We start from the raw sequence: 12895 nt of genomic DNA on the forward strand, positions 1-12895 counted from the left end.
TTAACTCTACCCACCCACAAGGTTTCTAAATTGTCAGGTCTGATATCACCTCTTTCTAAATTTTTATTTCCCAGCAAAGGCAACCTAAACCCACCACCTATCTGCCTAACATTTCGATACAATATGTACCTTGGATGTAAGCACACAACTATCATCTCCTTTCAGCCACGATTCAGTGATGCCCGCCATCCATTCTTCACTCTTTCGCTCTCCCCTGCCTTGCGTTCTTCTTGTCACATGTTGTAGCTGTAATGTTGCACGTTGAAGGATCGAGGAAATTAATCACACTGCATCTACTGCAGAATGTCAGTAAAGCCCGAATCTTACACTGTATTGATTTAGACTTCCCTTCAGTCATTGACAGAATCCAGAGATTTACTGTATGAGACAGCTGCCCAGTGACTACTCCTGGTATGAAGCTTCCGGGACAATGAACATGTACTTTCCTCCACATGCTTCATCTTTTCTGCCTGCTCCATAATAAATTCATTGTTTGTCTTACATAGAAAGTCACTGAGCTGACAGAGAAGGGTAACCGGAGAGAGAGTTCTGCACTCTTCCTCAGTTTGGTGATGGGAAAAGGCTCGCAGACCCGGAGGATGATGTGGGAATCCTTTGTGCAAATGAGGACTGAATTGCCGAAGTTGGACAAAATACTGACGGAAATACAGGAGCTCGGTATGTCAAAGCCATATAATGAATACAAAGTCACATTGAAATAAGGTTTTAATTATATTAGGTCTGTTTTCATGAAAGCTTTTGATTTAAATAGGCCCTGATCCACAGGAATACATGAACATCGCCCAAGGATTAACTCAGTTACCCACTCGACTGAAAGGTGAGTGATGGAATGCGCAGTTCAAACCACATCTCAAAGGTTAGACTGTGGCTTAGCAGAACCTGCGAATCAAAATTAATCAGAATCAGGTTTAATATCAATAATTTCATCAGGGAATTTTGGATTCCGCACTTCATACAAACATATGAAATTCGGTATGAACACAACATATATAGCAGATAGAAATTAATCAATAAAAAAATATCAGAAATATGCTGAACGAAAAGAGAAAATCAAAATGCTCTAGAACAACAACTGGGTATACATTGTACCAATAGTAATATCAACCGTTGGCAGCATCCCCAAGTCACTGCATTACACCATCGAACAGTTAGGCCTACAAAGCAATATTTATGCACGCTAGAGAAAAAATAATCCACTAGTTCCAATCAATTGAGAATTGAGTGTTCTTGCTACCTGAGGGTGTAGCAGCTAGAGCTGAAAATAAATTATATTAATATTATCTTATTTCAAAAGCACTTTTCACACAGACAATGTTGTTCAAATTACATCTCAGGTGGATAGATTGCAAACTAGAATATAAAAGACAAAATGATGTTAGCTTTAAGCAAGGTTGAATTAAAAAGGTTTTGAGCTTTCGTTTTAGAGTGACAACTGAGTTTTTATCACTTACACAGCACTTAGAAACATCTAGGTCACCCTGTATATAACTATGCGTGTCATTGCATAAGACTTGTGTACTGCACTGCAGCTTTAGGTTTTGAATCTTACCGTTTCTGGACGTTCTTCAAAAAAAAAAAGCTGACCTGCTATTTATATTTTGGATTTCTACCTTATTTTGAATGCTGTTTCCCTGAACTATTCTGCTCTGTGTTTCCTTGTACAATCTCAGTGTACTGATGTGATGGACTGATAAATATGGATAGCAGGCAAAAATATTTTTTTTATTTTACCTCAGTACATGAGAAAATGATAAACCAATTTACCAAATTTATTGTCAATAAATCACAGCCCCACTCTCCCATTGCCAGACTAGCCAGTAGCAGTGGCCAACACTTCACCACTCTCCCCCAAAAACACAACTTACATACGCGTGTGGACTCTCCCATTTACAATGATACCTTTCCATCTTTCCATCCTTCTTCCATCCCTGCAATTAAATTCTACCAATTATCTGACTTGTCCTTCCTATAGTTATTGATCCGAAACCTTTGTGATGCTCTCCACAGATGCTGACTGACTTGAGTACTCAGACATATTCTGCTCCATTTTGCATGCACCGAGCGGTGGACATCTGAGAATCTCAAGTGTGCAGCTTTTGCCAAACTACACGGTGTCTTGCTCTGTTTCCACACAGGATCAAAAATAACAATCTGCAAACAATGCTTAAAAAATCGTGACATGTTGCAAATGAAAAAGTCCACAGTAGTGCAGGTGGGACTGCAATAGGCTATCAGGGGAATGTTTACCTTCACAAGTAATTAGTACAGGAATATGAGGATTCAATATTTTCTGGGTCATCCATCACTGTTAGTTGAACAGAATATTATTTTTTGACCTAATATACATGGAATTATTTCAAGCAATCTCAAATACTGAATGTTGAAATGCAGTTATAAAGTTATTTGTCAGTTGAGCTATTTAACATTTTAACAATATTCTCTGTTCCCATGGAAGATGTTCAACAGAAACACAGAGAGACTCTGCGGGCACAAACTGAAACACTGAGAGTGAACACGATCCTGACAAGGGAGACGGTGAAGATTTTCCAGCTGGTTGATCGACACGCTGAGCTCACGATCATTTCTACTGTTCGACATCGGAGACTGGTGGACATTGAGTTGTTGGCAAGAGGCAGAGACCATGAGGAGTGGAGAGGGAAACACCTCCGCAGAGATTTAGAGAAAATACGGGCTGATCACTTATTCCAGAGCAGCTTTTCCCAGAGTAAATCACAATCTGGGATTTCAACAGCAGTGGCCGGAGTCGCAGGAATCGGGAAAACAACAATGGTACAAAAGATTGTTTATGACTGGGCCACAGGGAAAATATACCAGCAATTCCAATTTGTCTTCAGTTTCAAATTCTGGGATTTAAACTCCATTAACTGTGGAATAAACCTGAGGGAACTGATTCTGGATCAGTATCCTTACTTCTGGAACATCCTGAGAAAGGTCTGGAAAAATCCAGAAGGACTGCTGTTTATATTCGATGGTTTGGATGAATTCAAGCACAGGACCCATTTTGCTGACAGTCAAAGATACACAGAACGTCAGCACCAGTGCCCAGATCCCGAGTGGAGGTGTGAAGTGTCTGACATTGTGTACAGTTTAATCCAGGGCAAGCTGCTCCCAGGGTGTTCAGTGCTGGTGACCACCCGCCCCACTGCGTTACATTTATTGGAAAAGGCAGAGATCAGTGTCTGGGCTGAAATCATGGGATTTGTTGGTAAGGAAAGGAACAGATATTTCATGCGGCATTTTGAAGATCAGGCGGTGGCATCAGCTGTTTTCAAACACGTGGAGGAGAATGAGAACCTGTACACCATGAGCTACAACCCCTCCTGCTACGGTATCCTAGCTCTGGCACTAGGACCCTTCTTCACACAAGTAGACATAGACAAGCATCGAATTCCCAAGACCTTGACCCAGCTGTATTCCTACTATATGTATAACATCCTGAAAAAGTATAGTGGTGAGATTGTGAACCCCCGTGATGTGTTACTCAGGGTTGGTCAGTTGGCCTTCACAGGAGTGTCCAAGAGGAAGACTGTGTTTACAGATGGAGATTTGATAACTAACAATCTGCTGCCTTCCCAGTTCCTCTCAGGATTCCTAATGGAGCTTCTTGAGAGAGAAGATTCTGCCGGGAGCGTGGTGTACAAATTCCCACATATCGGCATCCAAGAGTTTATGGCTGCACTCGCACAATTCCTGAATCCATATCCCGGAGATATTCTGAAATTCCTCACGAAAGCCCACAACACTACAGATAGGCGATTTGAGGTATTTCTCCATTTTGTGGCTGGTCTCTCCTCCTCAATGACAACTCGTGGCCTGGTGGAGTTTCTGGGTCGATTTACTCATCAAACAACTTGTCAGGTGATTGCCTGGGTGAAGGAGGAGGTTAAACGCCAGAGTGGAAGCACTGGGAGTGAAGCTGCTGAAAGGGGCCTGCTGAATGCATTGTACTACCTATATGAGTGTCAGCGCCCTGGACTGGCTCAGATTACACTGGGATCTGAGCAAAAGATTTCATTCAGTAGAATGCGGCTGACCCCAGTTGACTGTACGGTCTTGTCACATCTTATTGGTATGTGTGATACAATAAAACACCTCGACCTCACTCGCTGTCAAATTCAGTGTGAAGGAATCCATCGTCTGGGTCCCGGGCTGCACAAGTGCGAAATGTTGAGGTAACTTGATTTATGTCTGACTCTGAACAGTAAAGCTGTCCCATTGTTTTGTTTCCATGTGAAGGAATTTGGATAAAACTGTAGTAAGTCAGATCGTGCAGAATTGTGACAAATGACCAGGGTATCCGTCTGTAATTCCCCAAAAGATGGGAGGGTTCTGTGTTTCCTTGTGAAGAGTGTTGGAGAATTCATCTGATCAGTGAACAACGGTTATTGGTTTAATGGTAGTAAATCGCTGGAATGACCATGTTTCTCGCTGCCTGTGACATGGCCATTGACAATGTTCCTTCTCACTTTCCGACACTGACTGTAGCAGCTAATTCAGAACTTCTTGCCTTCATTGCGATGATGGGCAAGAGAGTGCCAACGGACTTCCGCAGTGAGAGGGAGAGATTACCTTTGTGAGATTGTCGTCCCCCTTCCCTTCTCCGTGATGAAGATATCCATCGCTCCATCTGTGTGAATTTGCTTGATACCCAGTCCCCATGTGCACATCCCCTCTCTGGAATGTACGCCTGAATTCAGGCTGTAGCAGACATCTGATCTAATTCCGTATCCCTTCCTCTGGTGCGGTCATATTTCCTCATCTCTATCCTCCTTGACAAAATCTATTCCTCCATCCTACTTTCTCCTGTGGGATCTGTCTTTCCCATCCCCAGCTGCCTGTAGGAAACACTATTCCTCATCCGCCTTCCCTCTGTGGGATCCTTATTCAGCATCCCGCCTTCTATCGGGTCCCTCTTCCCCATCCCCTTTCCTAGTGTGGGCTCTTTCTTGTCCATTCCACTTACACCTGTGAGATCCCTTCTCCCCATAGATCTCTTCCTGTTGGGCCGCTCTTCCATATCTCGTGTTGGATCTCCCTTCCCATCCCTATTCCTCCTGTAGTGATCACTATTCACCATCCACCTGCTACTGTGCGGATCTCTTCCCAGTCCTGCTTCCCCCTGTGAGCTGTCTCTTCCCCATATCCTTCCTCATGTGCGAAGTCTGTTCCAAAACCCCCTTCCTCTTGTTACTCTTTTCATAGTCCTGCTTCCTCCCCTTAGATCTCTCTTCCTCACCTGCCTCCTCCCGTTAGATCTCTCTTCCCCAGCCCCTTCCTTCCGTGGGGTATCTCTTCCCCATGCCTCTATGCATCGTCCTCCGCCACGCTGCCTTCATCTGGTGGGTCTGTCTTACCCATCAACATCCCCTTGTCGAATCTCACTTGCACATCGCCATTGATCATGTCGGATCCCTCTTTCCCATTCCCTGCTTTTTCTATGGGATCTCCCCACTAGACTTCATCTTGTAAGACCTCTTTTTCCCTTCTACATTTCTCCTTTGGGAAAGTTCATCCCCAGCCCCATTCCTCATTTAGGATCTCTCTTCCCCATCCACATTCCTCCTGTAGAAACTCTCACCCCCATCCCCCTTTGTCCTGTGGGAACACTCTTCCCTCTCACACTCCCTTGTATAACATTGTTCATCCCCAGGCCTCTATCCTCTTGTAGGGTCTCTCATCCCCATCCTCCTTCCAGCTGCGGGATATCTTTCCCCATACTATTTCTTTGTGTCTGATCTCTGCCCCAATTCCTCCTTCCTCCTGTATGGAACTTCCATTGCCATCCGCTCTATCCTGCGGTTTTTCTGTACCAAAAGCCTCTTTCTGCTGTCAGATTTCACTTACACATCGTCATTGCTCATCTGCGATCTCCCTTTTCCACTCCCCTTTTCCTGTGGAATATTCCCATCATATTCTCTCATGCAGAAGCTGTCTCCCCATCTTCAGTTTCCTCCTGCAGAATCATTCTTCCCCACCACTACCTTCCTTCCGTAATATGTCTCTTCTTAATTGGCTTTTCTACCGAATCCCGAATCCCTATCAGCCTTCCTTCTGTGGATCGCTCTTTCCCATTCCCCTTCCTTAAGTTGCATCTTCCTTCCCCGTCCACCTTTCTTTTGTTGGATGTCTCTTCCCCAGCATCTATCTTCCTGCGGAATGTCTCTTTCAGGCAGCCAACATCTAGTAGAAACTCTGTTCCCCATTTCCCTTCCAGCTGTAGGAACGTTTTCCCCATACTCATTCCTTGTGTGAGACTATTCCTTCCTCAGTCTTCTGTTGGGGTTCTCTTTCACCATTACCCATGGATATTGTCTCATCCTTCACCTCTGACCCTCTCAATTCAGAGGCATGGGGAAGAGAGACCCCACGGGGTGAAGGAGATGCGGTAGAGAGATCTGGTATTAGCAACTGGGGAATTTAAAGGTTTATACTCATTAATGCTCTAGAGCTGGTCAGTGAGGGACATTGACAGTAAGTGAACTGGTCAGTGATTTTCTGAGTGGTTTTGCTTTGGAAGTACCTGAATGATGAAATCCTCTGATGCCCACTGTTTCAATCACTTAGTTCATCAATTTCTCTGATTACGTTTAGACTTGGGGAGAATAGACTGGGAGATCCAGGAGTGAAACTGTTGTCTATGGCTCTGAAGAACCCAGAATGTAAAATTCAGAAATTATGGTAAGTACCAGACTGTGTTTCAGACACTGAACGCGACTGTAATCATTACTTATGTTGGGTATAAACACTGGGGGATTTTGCTGTGTACTTTCACTTTGTGTCCTTCACCCTCACTCTCTCTCATCTCCAGGCTGTTCAATATTGGTCTCAGAGATTCCAGTGCCGAAGAACTCGTCTCCGCTCTCAGTACAATCCGATCACTGAATGGGCTGAACTTGAGTTTCAACTGGCTCACGGACCGATCTGTCCCCGCTCTTCGTCATCTCATACTGACGCTCCCGAGTCTGCAGTGGATCGGGTGAGTGTTTATGTTAATGTTCAATGTGATCAAGTATCAGCGGATCCGCGGGGTTTCTGCTGAGATTTGACTGTGAGTGAATGCTGAAGCATTAACCCAGTTCCTCGTGAAAGACCCTGTTGTGTAATCTGTTTATTTCCTCTTGATTCTTCCATCTCTTTCAGGCTTTGGAGAAATCAGTTCAGTGAGACTGGGAAGAAGGAACTGATGTCTCTGCAGGATCCCAGACCCAGACTGAGCGTGACCACGTGAACAACTAAATGTGCCAAAGTCACCTCACGTGGAATTGAGGCCATTTTGGCCGAACTCATACTCCCCCAGACTTTTAAAGGCTATCTATTTGTTTAATGATGACTGTCCAGTTTTAATTTCCTTGATCACATCTGTTGGTTTTAACCGGAGGGGGGTGGGGATGTGCTGGACAATTACACAAACAGGAAGAGCCCGGGTCAATGCACCAGGGCCCCAGGCTGGATGTATCCTGGAGGGAATTACTTTGCCCACTTTGGTGAGGACAGTATATTCTTTACTCTTGTACAGCCATTTACAATAATGATAAATCAACAAATACCTCGGGTGCAACCCTGGATCTGCAGTGTCCTCGGAGACTGCACCTAAACCTAAGCTGAACATTCCTGTCATGATGTTGAACCTGAGGAGATACAGTGACCTAAAGTTACTGCTGATCCGTTGACCCTGCATCATGCAGCAGCGGTCTAGACATCTTTACATTGGCGTAGCAGCTTCTCTTCCAGACTGAGAGAGATTACTCGGATCTCATCCCCCTCAAAACCCATGTGCTCTCGTGCCGCTTTTCCGCTCGACCAACACATCTTCCCCGTTCTGTCCTTGCTCGAAACCCCACGTTCCACTCATTAGCATCCTCACCTCTACCTCCTTCCACAACTCACCCCCCTACCTCACTCATGCTCTCCTCATTCCAGCACCAATGCGCAATTCTCGCTCACCGCTCTGGGTCTGCCCAGTTCTAGCATACGAATGGACCTTTGCCCTCCTTGACTTCCCTGCAGCTCTCTCCTCGCACCCCCGAGTGCCATATTGACCCCGCTCCCCTCTCACTATCCTTGCACCTGTCACTGCCATCTAAACTCCACCAACATTCTCCGACTTCTCTCCTCCCCCACTACTCACTTCCAGCCCTGAACCTTTCCGATCTTTCATTACCCTGATCCACTAAACTCAGTGTGGTTTCCGATCTTTTCCCAGTCTCTCACCTCCACTACCCGACTCACTTCTCTTCTCCTTGTAACTATAGTCACTTCATCCCATGACACTATAATTTCTGCCATTGTGCTGTATTTGTCCGCAGTGGAAACTGACAGAAAATGCAATTAATATAATCCAATATTTCATTGACTCCCTACCGAACCCCCAACCACCGACAATCTGCACACCAGCGTCAGTGTGATAGTCGCTCCCACCTTCCTTTGGCCTTTATATGTCAGAAAATAGTTTTGGTAGCAGCTTTTATATTACTGGCTAGCTTATATTTCATCATTTCTCACCTAATAACGTTTTCTTAAATTGTCTTCCGTTGGGGTTTTAAAAAGATTAGATTTGTCGTGGCCCCCATGAAGTATTGCCCTTCCTTCTGTTTTTATACTGTCCGGGACCTCCCTTGTCATTCCTAGTTCCTAGTGCTCCCTTTTGAATAAGACTACATCTTTAAGATATATCGAAGCTGCACCCTCTGATCTTCTCCGGGGAACTCTAACTATTGCTGTTCCACCGTTATTACGACTTGCATCTCTTCCCAATTAATATCGGCAGTTCATCTATCATGCCTCTTTAATTACCCTTGTTCTGCAGCACCAAAACATTGGAATTTATTATGTCCCTCTCAAAATAAAGGCTGTATTTTTTCATAGTTTGATCACTTCCTGCTCTTCATTATCATTGTGCGTCATGTCGTATCACGTGGGCCATCATGTTCTTTCACCGTTATTATTCTTTTGGCACTTTTTTTCTGCCAAGGTGCTTTGCCATTGCATTCTTTTGTGCAGTATCTTTACAGAATTGGTGACCCTACCCATCATCAATACTCTTCAGAGAATATCAGCCTGTTGTCAATAGTTGCATATCCAGGACCAGCTGCTCACATGACAATCCACGTCCTGTTCCAATAGCTATAGGGCGATCTTCCTTTCCACTATCTCAAGCACAGATTATCACTCTCCAGCTTAAAACCATCCATGTGCCCATCTAAGAGTTCCTGAAATATTCCTAATGCATCTGTCTAAGCTAATACATTCGGCACTCATTACTCACTGTAATCATTAAACCTGCCTCTGATATTTCCACTAAACTTTCCTCCAATCACCGTACAAGTGTGCCTATCTTAACATCTCTAACAGTCCATAATTCATTTCCCTCTACCACCGTCCTAGGCAGAGCATTCCAGGCACCCACTACTCTGGAAAAGATGTCCCTCACATCTCACACACCTTAAGTGTATATGAAATTGTAGCGGTGTGCTACACCCAGCACTGGAATAACGACACGCTGACGTTGAGGTGCAGTTGCTTTAAAGCTTTATTCAAACTTTGCGGCCTCGCTTTTAAGCCCTCCCCGGGTGGGAATGCATATTCACAGTCCCTTCCTGCGCGTGGGCTTTTCTCCTTGCTGGTGAAGAAGGCCTGGCGCACCGTTTTGTGAGCCGGTTCGTGCGCGCTGGAAAGTGAGTTACCACACAATGCTAATTGATTTTTTTCTACCCTGTGTCTCTTATAATCGTATAAACATCTATCACGTCTCCCATCAGCCTTCACCGCAGCGGAGAAAGTAACACACGTTTCTCCAACCATTTGCTATAGCACATGCCCTCCGATATAGACAAATTTCTGGTAAACCTCATCTGCACTCTCTCCAAAGCATCGGCGTCCATTCTGTGATGAGGCAAACCCATCCTGCTTGTATACCAACTGCCCCATTCGCAGTCCTATCACTCATTTTCCCTCACCACTGCCAAAAGTGTATATACACTCCCTTACTGTTCTGGCAAACCTGCCCACAAGGATATTGGTCATATTCTCACATATGACTTTTTTTTTTTAAATTGTCTGCCATTGGTGTTTAAAACTTTCCATTCTTCTAACTTCCTGTTAAGTTTTACCCTGTCTTTCATTTTTATACAGTCCTGGATCTTCCTTGTCTTCCCTACTTGCCTAGTGCTCCCTTTTGAATAGGACTACATCTTTGGGATATATACCTAAGCTGCGCCCTCTGAATTGCTTCGGGGAACTCCAGCTATTGCTGTTCCACCGTTATTACAACTCATGTCTATTCCTACTTAAGTTTGGCAGTTCATCTTTTTTTGAGGATGTGACTAAACACATTGATGAAGGAAGAACAGTAGATGTAGTGTATATGGATTTCAGCAAGGCATTTGATAAGGTATCCCATGCCAGCCTGATTGAGAAAGTAAAGAGGCATGGGATCCAAGGGGCCATTGCTTTGTGGATGTGACTAAACACATTGATGAAGGAAGAACAGTAGATGTAGTGTATATGGATTTCAGCAAGGCATTTGATAAGGCATCCCATACCAGCCTGATTGAGAAAGTAAAGAGGCATGGGATCCAAGGGGCCATTGCTTTGTGGCTTGCACACAGAACTCAAAGAGTGGTTGTAGACGGGTCATATTCTGTGTGGTGGTCGGTCACCAGTGGGGTGTCTCAGGGATAAGTTCTTGGACCCTTACTCTTCCTGATTTTTATAAGTAACATGGATAAGGAAGATGAGGGATGGGTTAGTAAGTTTGCTAATGACACAAAGGTTGGAGGTGTTGTGGATAGTGTGGAGGGCAGTCAAAGGCTACAGAGAGACATTGATAGGATGCATAACTGAGCTGAGAAGTGGCAGATGGAGTTCAACCCAGATCAGTGTGAAATGGTTCATTTTGGTAGGTCAAATAAGATGGCAGAATATAGTATTAATGGCAAGACTCTTGGCAGTGTGAAGGATCAGGGGGATCGTAGGGTCTGAGTCCAGAGGACGCTCAAAGCAGCTATGCAGGTTGACTCTGTGGTTAAGAAGGCGTACGGTGTATTGGCCTGCATCAATCGTGGAATTGAATATAGGAGCCGAGAAGTAATGTTTCAGCTATATAGGACCCTGGTCAGACCCCACTTGGAGTACTGTGCTCAGTTCTGGTCGCCTCACTACAGGAAGGATGCGGAAGGCATAGAAAGGGTGCAGAGCAGATTTACAAGGATGTTGCCTGGATTGGGGAGCATGCTTTATGAGAATAGGTTGAGTGAATTTGGCCCTCTCTCCTTGGAGCGATGGAGGATGAGTTGACCTGATAGAGGTGTATAAGATGAGGAGACGTATTGATCGTGTGGACACTCAAAGGCTTTTCCCCAAGGCTGAAATGGTTGCCACAAGAGGACACAGGTTTAAGGTGCTGATGAGTAGGTACAGAGGAGATGTCAGGGGTAGGTTCTTTACCCAGAATGTGGTGAGTGCGTGGAATGGGCTATCGGCAACGGTGGTGGAGGCGGATACGGTAGGGTCTTTTAAGAGACTTTTAGATCGGTACATGGAACTTAGAAATATAGAGGGCTACATGTAAGCCTCGTTCTTTCTCAGGTAGGGACATGTTTGTCACAACTTTGTGGGCCGAAGAGACTGCATTGTTCAGTAGGTTTTCTATATTTCTGTTTCTATCTATCATGTCTCTGTTATTTCCTTTGTTCTACAGCATCGATACATTTGAGTTTATTATGTGCCTCTCAAAATAAAGGTTGTTTTCTCCCATAGTTTGATCTTTTCCTCCTTTTCATAGTCTTTCTGTGCCGTGTCGCACAACGTGGGCTATCATGGTCTATGACCATTATTCTTTGTTTTCTACAGAACTGCTTTGCCATTGCATTCTTCTGGGCAATATCTTTACAGGACTGGTGACCCTGCCCATCATCAATACTCTTCAGAGATTACTTTTACATATCCGGTATTTGCATATCCGGAACACCGGCTGCTCACAAGTCAATCCACGTCCTCTTCTAACGACTTCATGTAACACTGGATAGGGGCGGGGGGATGAACAGGCGCCACAACTTGCTCAACGATGATCTGCAGGTTAACGGAAGAAAGGTGGAATTTTAAGAGTTGTAAGGCGCTCCTTCTTTCCACTATCCCAAATTCGCTTATAACTCTCCATATTCCCTTTAAGAGTTCCTTAAATATCCCTAAAGCGTCTGTCTAATCTACCACCCTCAGCACCCATTATATAATCCTATATCCTGCCTCGGACAGTTCCCCTAAACCTTCCTCTAATGACCATAAAAGTATGCCTATCTTAGCATCTCTCAACAGTCCATAGTGCATTTTTCTCTTCCAGCAGCCTATGCACAGCATTCCAGGGAACCACTACTCTGGAAAAGAAAACTGCCCCTCGCTTCTCACTCACCTTAAATATATACGCAATGCTAATTTAAAATTTTTACCAGGAGAAAAAGATACTCTCAGTCTACTCTATGTCGCTTATTATCGTATAAACATCTATCATGTCTCCTATCAGCTTCCACCGCTGCGGAAAAAGTGACACAAATTTCTCCAACCATTCCGTATAGCACATGCCCTCGAATGCAGACAAATTTCTGGTAAACCTCATCTCTACCCTCTCCAAAGCCTCGGCGTCCATCCTGTGATGATACAACCAACATCCTGCTTGTATACCAACTGCCCCATTCGCAGTCCTATCACATTTTTCATTATACCTGACAAATGAGTTCTAAACGCTCCCCGACTGTTCTAGCAAACCTGTCCACAAGGGTATTGTTCCATCTCCAGTTCCGGTTGAGCTGATCCTATTGCACAGTTGAAAACGGGCGGAAGCTATCCCAATGAGCAAGAA

The 12895-nt window shown here is 44.6% G+C and overlaps 1 protein-coding gene across 1 annotated transcript; it reads left to right on the top strand.

Moving 5' to 3' along the window:
- The first annotated feature begins 599 nt into the window (after window positions 1-599).
- LOC140723195 (NACHT, LRR and PYD domains-containing protein 3-like) lies at window positions 600-8416 on the top strand. The gene is made up of 6 exons (XM_073037803.1): window positions 600-678; window positions 773-838; window positions 2477-4214; window positions 6634-6720; window positions 6851-7018; window positions 7183-8416. The coding sequence occupies exons 1-6, from the start codon at window positions 600-602 to the stop codon at window positions 7268-7270; spliced, it is 2226 nt and encodes a 741-aa protein (XP_072893904.1). The 3' UTR covers window positions 7271-8416.
- Window positions 8417-12895: the final 4479 nt, after the last annotated feature.

The sequence above is a fragment of the Hemitrygon akajei genome, unplaced genomic scaffold (assembly GCF_048418815.1).
Source record: "Hemitrygon akajei unplaced genomic scaffold, sHemAka1.3 Scf000104, whole genome shotgun sequence".
In the NCBI taxonomy this organism is placed as follows: Eukaryota; Metazoa; Chordata; class Chondrichthyes; order Myliobatiformes; family Dasyatidae; genus Hemitrygon; species Hemitrygon akajei.

Excerpts from the sequence above, each read along its gene's own strand:
- LOC140723195 (XM_073037803.1), top strand. The coding sequence starts at position 600 with ATGATGTGGGAATCCTTTGTGCAAATGAGGACTGAATTGCCGAAGTTG. Across the intron at positions 839-2,476 it reads GTTACCCACTCGACTGAAAG|ATGTTCAACAGAAACACAGA; the intron begins GTGAGTGATGGA and ends TTCCCATGGAAG. Across the intron at positions 6,721-6,850 it reads TGTAAAATTCAGAAATTATG|GCTGTTCAATATTGGTCTCA; the intron begins GTAAGTACCAGA and ends TCTCATCTCCAG.